Consider the following 10,625-nt stretch of genomic DNA (forward strand, 5'->3'; position numbering starts at 1 on the left):
GTCAGGCTGGTCTCGAACTCCCGAACTCAGGTGATCCACCCGCCTCGGCCTCCCAAAGTGCCGGGATTACAGGCGTGAGCCACCACACCCTGCCAGTTAGTCCTTTCTTATGCATTACATGCATTTAACTTTGGAATGTTTTATCCACATATATGTTGCAGTCGTGTGATAAATAGAAAACCCTTCCTTAGGAATTCCTCTAAAAAGTTTTTCTGTTTTCTATTACCACATTTATCTTTTCCTAGCTCTTTCAGACATCTACCATCCTTTTGATTTTTGGTCCTAACTGTGTCCCTTTCTTCCCAACTAAGTCCCCATTGTTCATGGGCCACACTGCAGCTAGTTAGTGTAGAAGTGTTAGAACATTACTGATATGGACTTGAGAGTCACAGACCTGGTTTTATGTCCTTATTTCTGATCAGCTCTGTGACTGAGCAATTACATAAACCTTTGTGAGCCTCAGTTGTTTTCCTCAGTGAAATGGAGATAATACCTACCCTGCAGGGTTGTGATGAGGAAGGAGATAGCACTTTAAACCATTTAGTCCAGTGCCTAGCACATGGTTAATTTTATCATTTGGTTCCAGAGCTACTTTTATCCCCAGATGTTGTTGACCCTTTCAGCCTTCCACTTTGTATGTCTAGCGAAGGAAATGTCTGGGTATAAGCTAGAAAAAAGATAGCAAGGGATTCTGGATTCCTCTTCCAAGAAAAGGCAGGTGAATGGGATAGGGCTATTAGAGGCAAACCTGGGATTGCCTAGAGGTAGATCAAACTACTTCTTGAGATTAATTAGTTGTCAGTTGAGCAAAGGTCATTGACCAAGGGTAAGTGAGGGTCAAGTTGCTTGTGTTGCAGAGTGGGATCAAAGAAACCTGTCTCTGGATTGTGACAGATTAAGTTAAAGGGAGTGTTTGTAAAAAGGATGTAAGGCTAGATGGAATAGGAGGAGGTCAGGGAAGCAGTACAATGAGAATGCTTAAGAGCATAGTCTGGATTTGACTGGATTTGAGCCCTGGCTCTGCCACTCACCATCCCTGTAACCTTGAGCCAGTTATTTATTCTCTCCAAGACTTAATTTTTATTTTATTTTATTGGAGATGGAGTCTCACTCTGTCACCCAGGCTGAAGTGCAATGCCATGGTCTTGGCTCACTGCATCCTCCGCCTCCTGAGTTCAAGCGAGTCTCCTGCCTCAGCCTCCCAAGTAGCTGGGGCTACAGGCACGTGACACCACACCAGCTAATTTTTGTATTTTTAGTAGAGATGGGGTTTCACTATGTTGGCCAGGCTGGTCTCGAACTCCTGATGTCACAATCCACCCACCTCAGCCTCCCAAAGTGCTGGGATTACAGGTGTGAGCCACTGCGCCCAGCGACTTAATTGTTTATTTTATAAAATGGGACAAAAGCTACCTACTTAATAGGGCTGTGAGATAATGCATAAGCATATTTAGAACACTGACAGGCACATATTAAATGCTTGATAAATTTATTAATATTAAATCCAGCTGAGGGAAGAAAGAGGTCTAATGCAGTGGAGGTGAGCTGTTCTGTGTACAACTAACTGACAACATCTTCATTGGTTATCTGCAAAGAAAAGAGTCAATAATGGGCTGCATTATTATTATTTTTTTTTTTTGAGACGGAGTCTCGCTCTGTCGCCCGGGCTGGAGTGCAGTGGCCGGATCTCAGCTCACTGCAACCTCCGCCTCCTGAGTTCAAGCGAGTCTCCTGCCTCAGCCTCCCAAGTAGCTGGGGCTACAGGCACGTGACACCACACCAGCTAATTTTTGTATTTTTAGTAGAGATGGGGTTTCACTATGTTGGCCAGGCTGGTCTCGAACTCCTGATGTCACAATCCACCCACCTCAGCCTCCCAAAGTGCTGGGATTACAGGTGTGAGCCACTGCGCCCAGCGACTTAATTGTTTATTTTATAAAATGGGACAAAAGCTACCTACTTAATAGGGCTGTGAGATAATGCATAAGCATATTTAGAACACTGACAGGCACATATTAAATGCTTGATAAATTTATTAATATTAAATCCAGCTGAGGGAAGAAAGAGGTCTAATGCAGTGGAGGTGAGCTGTTCTGTGTACAACTAACTGACAACATCTTCATTGGTTATCTGCAAAGAAAAGAGTCAATAATGGGCTGCATTATTATTATTATTTTTTTTTGAGACGGAGTCTCGCTCTGTCGCCCGGGCTGGAGTGCAGTGGCCGGATCTCAGCTCACTGCAAGCTCTGCCTCCCGGGTTTACGCCATTCTCCTGCCTCAGCCTCCCGAGTAGCTGGGACTACAGGCGCCCACCACCTCGCCCGGCTAGTTTTTTGTATTTTTTTTTTTTTTAGTAGAGACGGGGTTTCACAGTGTTAGCCAGGATGGTCTCGATCTCCTGACCTCGTGATCCGCCCGTCTCGGCCTCCCAAAGTGCTGAGATTACAGGCTTGAGCCACCGCGCCCGGCCTGGGCTGCATTATTTATAGATGTTCTAATACTTCTTGGTGTGTTTGCTTGTTAAAAACAAATAATGATGTTTTCCTGTTTCTCCATATTGGGAAACAAAACTTACGAAAAAAGACCTAACAGGTTAGTTGCCACTTGTAACCTTTGTCATTGAATGATAAATTGTGGCCGAGTTTTCTGTATACATAATTTCTGTTGACGAATTCCACTGTAGATTTTTCTGTTTTTTCTATCCTTTTTGTTCTGTTTCTTGCAGACTTCCTGGTTAATCACTTATTTCAGCAACGTTTACTACTTCTAAAACAAAAAGGATGCATGGTATGTGGCAAATACAAGTTGATGAGGCATGGGTGGAATTAATTTTAATGAGAACTCTCAGAGGCCTGAAGTTTGTTTAATTAAGCCTGTGTAAATTCTCTCATGCCTTTCACATGTCATATGTTTTCTTCTGTTGAGCATTAGTGAACCCTGTTAGGTTAGTATCTGTGAACTGCTAGGTTTAAAAATTCATTTTTCAGTACTCTTGAGATGGCATCACAGAAATCTTTTTGTGCTCTCCCTAATATTGTGGTAGCCACCATGGTACAGATGCCTGTATGTTCTGTTACTTAGTACTGAAGAAACCATGAAGAGAGAATTATCCCTCCCCCTTTTTTTTTGAGATGGGGTCTCACTCTGTTGCCTAGGCTGGAGTGCAGTGGCGTGATCTAGGCTCACTGCAACCTCCACCTCCTGGGTTTGAGTGATTCTCCTGCCTCAGCCTCCCGAGCAGCTGGGATTACAGGCACCTGCCACCACACCTGGCTACATTTTTTGTTTTGTTTTGTTTTTTTGAGATAGAGTCTTGCTCTGTTGCCCAGGCTGAGTGCAGTGGCATGAGCTCGGCTCACTGCAACCTCCGCCTCCCCAGTTGAAGCGATTCTTGTGCCTCAGCCTCCCAAGTAGCTGGGAGTACAGGTACGTGCCACCATGCCTGGCTGAATTTTGGATTTTTAGCAGAGACGGGGTTTCATCATGTTAGCCAGGATGGTCTCAATCTCCTGACCTCGTGATCTGCCTGCCCTGACCTCCTGAAGTGCTGGGATTACAGGCATGAGCCACCGCACTCGGAAAATTATCCCATTTTGTAGATGAAGATAACCAAGGCTTAGGAACATATTCAAAGTGACATGCCAGTAAGTGGGAGAGCCAAAATTTGAAAATTGGATTTTGATTTTAAAATTTGTGCTTTTAAAAACTAGGCCACCAACTGCTTCTCTAATACACAGTAAATCAGAAGACTGCAAAACTGACCCTCTGCAAGGTGGCCAGGCTTGTTTATTGCCTGCTGCTCACGCTGGTTCCTGCCCTCACTTTACTGTCTAATTTTACGGAACAGAACCATGGGTGTAAAGGCTTAACTTGAAGAATCATCCAGTTTAGTGGCTCTAGCCAGTCATAGAATTTATTTTGTTTTAAATTGTGATTAAGTAGGTTTGAGCTGGAGCCCAGGAATCTGTGTTTTAATCGGCTCTACATGTGATTTTTGACAGTCTGACAGGTTTGGGAACCATTTCAGTTTAGTTACATGAATCCCTCCTCCCAAAATCCTCTTTTAATTTTCCTGACAGGTAGTCATCTAATGTCTGATATCCAATTTGTGATAGGAACTCACTGTTACATTGGCAGGAATGTGCAGTTAGTTACAGTGCAATTTTTCTATAGAAGTAACCATGGATTTAATTGATCTCTTTGGCCAGATTTTTATACTCCTTAGGTTTGGCATTGAGGGCTCTTGAATCTTCTCTGAACCTTGCCTTCTTCATGTGTAAAATGGGTATGTTGTTATCTACCTTGAGGGATTATCAGTAATTAAATGAAAAAATGAACTGTCCTGTCTGGAAAGATTCTTGAATGCCTTCAAATAGCCTTTTCTCGTAGTTCCCTTACCATGTCAGTCTATTCTGAAACACTCTCATGTCTTCAGAGTTCTAATTAGAAGTGTGGATGTGATAGAGGGCTCCTACATAATTCATTTTGAGATTGTTAGTGCCAGAAATAGGTTATCATTTTGCCTCCTCATCAGCATACTTCTTTACCTCTGGCTTTTTCTTTGGACAAAGTATATGATAGACACTCTTGTGGGTACAGATAAGCCTGCATTTCTGGAAATTCAGCTTTACTCCTTAGAGTTTCCACTAATAACTTAAACCCAAAGCAAAACGAGTGATCTGCAGGAAGACTTTAAATCTAAAAGAAAAGACCTTTTTAGATTTTATAGAAACCAAAGTAGAGAACCAAAGAAAATATTCCATGTCTCTTTCCTATCCAAGGGGAGAGATAGGTAATGGGTGAGAGGATAAATGATCAAATGCAAAGCTGGAAAAGATTGTTCAAGACCCTGAAAATAATCTCTCATCACTGTAGGTTGACTTGGTTTGGTTGTTGAGATGTATGCTTGTCTTGCTTTTCTTAACCAAAGCAAACTTGATCTGTTCTTTAGTATTAACTTAGAACATGAGCTATGCTTCCCTTGAGGCTCAGAGTACTAAGAAGAGTTTGTAGGTGATAGTCTCCTGAAGGCTTGAGTGAAATGTGGTGAAATAACACTTTTTTCTTTACTTAGTTTGTGTTAGATTTCTAGTTTCAAAATGTTTTTGAATGTAACATCTTGAAAATACTTCTTTGGGTTAAGGTTTCTTCATGTGAGTGCTTTTCAAAAGGTAATTTTAGTACTTTGGACACGTTAAAAATTTTTTTTTCTTTTTGCCATTATCTTCATGAATACAACTTTAAACACATTTTTATTTTTATTTTTTATTTTTACTTTTTGAGAGGGAATCTAGCTATGTCGCCAGGCTGGAGTGCAGTGGCATGATCTTGGCTCACTGCAACCTCCGCCTCCTGGGTTCAAGCAATTCGCTGTCTCAGCTTCCTGAGTAGCTGGGATTATAGGCACGTACCACGTACCACCACGCCTAGCTAATTTTTGTATTTTTAGTAGAGACAGGGTTTCACCATGTTGGCTAGGATGGTCTCAATCTCTTGACCTTGTGATCTGCCTGCCTTGGCCTCCCAAAGTGCTGGGATTACAGGTGTGAGCCACTGCGCCCAGCCACATTTTTATTTTTAAAAAGTGTATCCACATATGTAACTTACTGGTCAGATATGTTAAAGATATCCAATACATTTTCATTGAAATTATAGTCGCCCTTTGGTTTTTCAGGAAAATGATTCCATCTGAGTTCTTAATTGTTGTGGTCTTTATCATTTGCAGTCAGGAATTCCAGACCAGCCTGGGCAACATAGTGAGACCCCATCTCTAAAAAAAAAAAAAAAAATTTTTTTTAATTAGCTGGGCGTGGCGACATGTGTCCTAGCTACTAGGGAGCCTGAGGTGGGAGGATCGCTTGAGCTCAGGAGGTCGGGGCTGAAGTGAGCCATGATTGCACCACTGTACTTCAACCTGGGCAACAAAGCAAGACCTTGTCTTAAAAAAAAAAAAATTATGGTCTTCCTCTGGGGGGGAAACATCTCTGTTCATTTGACAATGAAGTTATTGGGTGGAGGGTAGAAAGCAAAACCAATTAACTTGACTCTTCCTTTTAAATTTACTATTTTAGTTCAATTGCAAGAAAGTCACTCTGAACTACATTACGTTATAGAATATTAGGGGAGATGATGCAATTTAATTAGTTATGGAGACTTGTATTAAACTTAATGTTGCCAAATCATTATTCCTTTTTTTTTTTGAGATGGAGTCTTGCTCTGTCATCCAGGCTGGAGTATAGTGGTATGATCTCGGCTCACTGCAACCTCTGCCTTCCAGGTTCAAGTGATTCTCCTGCCTCAAGCCCCCCAAGTAGCTGGGATTACAGGTGCACACCACCACACCTGGCTAATTTTTGTGTTTTTAGTAGAGGCGAAGTTCCACCCAGTTGGCCAGGCTGGTCTCGAACTCCTGACCTCAAGTGATCTGCCCACCTTGGCCTCCCAAAATGCTGGGGTTACAGGTGTGACAAGTCATTATTCTTAATGAATAGAGCAGGATCAGCGCAGTAGCTCACGTCGGTAATCCCAGCACTTTGGGAGGCCAAGGCAAGAGGATTGCTTGAGCCTAGACATTCGAGACCAGCCTGGGAGACATAGCAAGACCCCATCTCTACAAAGTAAATAAATAAATAAACAAATAAAAAGAAAGACTGTATGCTGTTAGAGCTCTCTGTAACTTTCATTCATGTCTTCAATCCACAGCAGGAAGCAAATGATATGGTGTTAATTTTATGAAGTAATTTTATGTATTGTCTTGTTTTTGTTTTTATTTTTAGGACCGGAGTAGGCCCTATGATACTTTTAACTTGCACTCGTTGGAGAACTCCTTAATGGATATGATAAGGACTGATCATGAGCCTCTGAAAGGTAAACACTACCCTCCCAGTGGCCCACCAATGAGTTTCGCTGATATAATGTGGAGGAATCATTTTGCAGGTTAGGAATATTCATATGTCCATTTCTTGCTTGGTGTTTTAAGCAAAAATCAGCTTTTTAATAATTTTGATTTTTCTGGTTTGTTTTTTGTTTGCTTGTTTTTGTTTTGCTTCTGTAAAGCATTGTGGAATGTATTTAAAGTTGATTTCTTTTAAACCTGGGTTCAGCTACCTATAATAATCAAGGTGGATTGTTGTTATCAGTCATGTCTGGCAGGAGCATGAATTGGGTAGCTGAGATCAGTCACATTATGAGTTAATAGCATGAGACCAGCAGCCAGGTTTTCTGGGCTTTGTGTATTTGGAATCCTCAGCTGAACCTGGATAATTCATTTAAGTCCATGTATATATACTGCAAGGAACTGTGAGAGTTAGTAAACCAAGATTGCCTCAGAAAACTGCATATAAAGGACTTCTATTTTATTAAAGCATAATCACCTTCCTAGTATAGGAAGTATCACTACACAGGCTTATGGGCAGCCAGTGACCCTTTGCATTCTCTGAGGCCAAAACAAGAAAATATCTTAAATATAAGGCAGAAGGTCTCAAAGTTAGCAGTATTAGAACTTCCTGTTTTTAGAGCCTATGTAAATTCAGGATAGATGTTGGTGTTTAATTCATAATTGCAGATAGTTCTTTTTATGGGTTATAGGACTTTTTAGAGACTTTATGATATTTTAAAATACTGTAATTACAGTATTTTAAATATCCACTATACTTGGGTTAAGATGTAAATTTCTGAAAACTGTGAAGAGTTTTCATCCATGGGGATGGATGTCCATCTTGTATGAACCATTACGTCTTTCAAAATTGTGAGGAATTCACTCCCCTCTGGTTCTCTCTAGGCCCACATTAGAGTGTGAATGACTGTGAACACCTGATGCTCATTTCGTCAAGCCACACCAGAAATCTCTTTCATCATTTTCTTGTCACACTCATGATTTTCTTCTGCTTTCCTCATTTTCCAGTGAAAAGAAAGTAGTCAATAGGTTATGAAGAAAAGAAAGGATTTTGGGGAAAGCTAGTTTTTGGGTTTTTTTTGTTTTTGTTTTTGTTGTTTTTGAGACAGTGGAGTGCAGTGGTACAATCTTGACTCACCGAAACTTCCGCCTCCTAGGTTCAAATGATTATTCTACCTCAGCCTTCTGAGTAGCTGGGATTACAGGCGCCTGCCACCTCGCCCAGCTGGTTTTTGTATTTTTAATAGAGATGGGATTTCACCATGTTGGCCAGGCTGTTGTCAGACTCCTGACCTCTAGTGATCTGCCTGCCTCGGCCTCCCAAAGTGCTGGTAGTATAGGCGTGAGCCACTGCACCCAGCTGATACTTGCATTTTAAGGAAAATATTTAAAAAATGTTTTGACTTTAAAAAGTGGAGAATATTATAAGAACAAAAAGGTAACTAAAAAATAAAAGATTGTGATGGTATATTCTTAGTCTAATTCCCATATGATAAGCATTATCCATGCTTCTATCAGATCTTTGTAATTTACTGCTAGGCCTTGACTTTAGACTCTTAGATTGTTTCCAGTTTTTCCTCCATTAAAAGTAATGCTGCCATGGATGAGTTCTTGCACATAGCTTTTCCTTAAGGTAAATTCATAGTGAGAGTCTTTGGGTCAAAAGAGATAAACATTTAGGTGGACTGAGATTTAAGAGAAGGATGGTAGGCTAGAGGACCTACCTTGTGGCTTCTGTATGAGTCTGTTCAGAAGCACTTCCCTCTATACTATCTTGCTTTTCCTCCTCCTTTTTTTTTTTTTTTTTTTTTTGAGACGGAGTTTCGCTCTTGTTGCCCAGGCTGGAGTGCGGTGGCGTGCTCTGAGCTCACTGCAACCTCTGCCTCATGGGTTCAAGAGAGTCTCCTGCCTCAGCCTTCTGAGTAGCTGGGATTACAGGCATTTGCCAGCACATCCAGCTAATTTTGTGTTTTTAGTAGAGACGGAGTTTCTCCATGTTGGTCAGGCTGGTCTCAAACTCCTGACCTCAGGTGATCCACCTGCCTCGGCCTCCCAAAGTGCTGAGATTATAGGTGTGAGCCACTGCGCCCAGCCTCCTCCTACTTTCAATATCCTTCCCTCCCACTTGAACATGGGGAACACTATTTTGAGGACCTCAGAACTCAAGTACAGAGTAACTGGTCTTTGTTTTTTTGAGATGAAGTCTTGCTCTTGTCGCCCAGGCTGGAGTGCAATGGGGTGATGTCGGCTCACTGCAGCCTCTGCCTCCCAGATTCAAGTGATTCTCCTGCCTCAACCTCCTGAGCAGCTGGGATTACAGGCACCTGCCACCACTGCCAGTTAATTCTTACATTTTTAGTAGAGACGGGGTGTCGCCATGTTGGCCAGGCAGGTCTCAAACTTCTGACCTCAGGCAATTGCCCGTCTTGGCCTCCCAAAGTGCTGGGATTACAGGCCTGTGCCACCCCACCTGGCCCCAGAGTAACTGGTTTTTGTATGTTTGTTTGTTTTGATTTTTTTTTTTTCCTAGAGCTTAATTTCCTTGGTTTTTCAGAAAAAAATATATATTTTTACTCATTATAAGAAATCCAAATAGTGTGTAAAAGGACGAAAAGAAAAGTAAAAAAGAAAAAAAAAATCACTAGAGGCTGGACGTGGTGATCGCTTGAATCAGGGAGTTGGAGGTTGCAGTGGCCGAGATTGTGGCACTGTACTGCAGCCTGGCGACAGAGCGAGACTCTGTCTCGAAAAAAAAAAAAAAAAGAAAAAATCGCTAGAGACTCTCTACCTAGAAATAACAAAGGTTATTATTTTTATTAACATCCTTCCAGATATTTTATATTCTCCATATAGGAGATGAAATTTCAACTTAGCCTTTCTGACTTTGCAGTCAGTGAAACCTGGGTGTGAATTCTGTCTCTGCCTCTGTCTGCCTTTTAATCTGGATAAATTAGCCTCTTCAAAGCCTCAGTGTCCCTATTGTTAAAATAAATTCCCTACTTCATAGAGTGAGTACAAAGATCAAATAAAGTCCCTGGCACTAGAAACTGCTCAAATGTTATCCACAATTTTTTCTGGAAGTAGTATGGTATCCTTACAATATTGACTTCTTTCCAACTAGACTGCAGCTAAATGTTGAAATTTTTCAGATGCACGTTGTCAAAATTTTATATTTTTCATAAGTAAGTAGTGATTATTGAAGGATAAACATCTTATTTTCAAAGCCACTTAGAAAGGAAAATAATTTTTCAATTATTTTGGCTTTCCAAAATTGTATATCTGAATGATGTAAAAAATATAAAATAGGATATCCAGTATTTTAAGATGTACTTGAAGAACATGGTAAAAATATGTTCACAATAATATTTTATCTTAGAAATGTATTCAGTAAGAAATCCCTTTATTCAACTGTCCTGTTGATTCAGGGGAAAAAACTATTAGCATGGGAGATAACAGAATAGGAAGTTTAGGAGATAATGAGACTTCTGTTTTAGTAAAGTAAATAAGCTTTAATAGTTTTTTGGTTATGTATTCAGTTGACCAGCCCTGAAAATATTTGTAGGAAATTTTAAAAGTTTCTCTATCTCATCCCCCATGATAAAAATTATATAGAAGAAAAGCTGAATTGAACTTTCTTCATAGCACAGTGAAAAATATCTTCTATAGCATTAATCAGATCACAGAATGCATATTTAAATAAAAATTGGACTTATTTATTTATTTATTTA

At 40.6% G+C, this 10,625-nt stretch overlaps 1 protein-coding gene across 1 annotated transcript in view; it reads left to right on the plus strand.

Annotated features, from left to right (window-relative positions):
* Positions 1–10,625, plus strand: part of CPEB3 (cytoplasmic polyadenylation element binding protein 3) — a 206,665-nt gene that overhangs the window by 44,941 nt on the left and 151,099 nt on the right. The window contains exon 3 of the mRNA XM_011947841.1: positions 6,779–6,869. Coding sequence (XP_011803231.1) covers positions 6,779–6,869 — 91 coding nt within the window. The remainder of the gene's footprint in view (positions 1–6,778; positions 6,870–10,625) is intronic.

The sequence above is a fragment of the Colobus angolensis genome, unplaced genomic scaffold (genome assembly GCF_000951035.1).
Source record: "Colobus angolensis palliatus isolate OR3802 unplaced genomic scaffold, Cang.pa_1.0 Scaffold270, whole genome shotgun sequence".
Lineage (NCBI taxonomy): Eukaryota > Metazoa > Chordata > Mammalia > Primates > Cercopithecidae > Colobus > Colobus angolensis.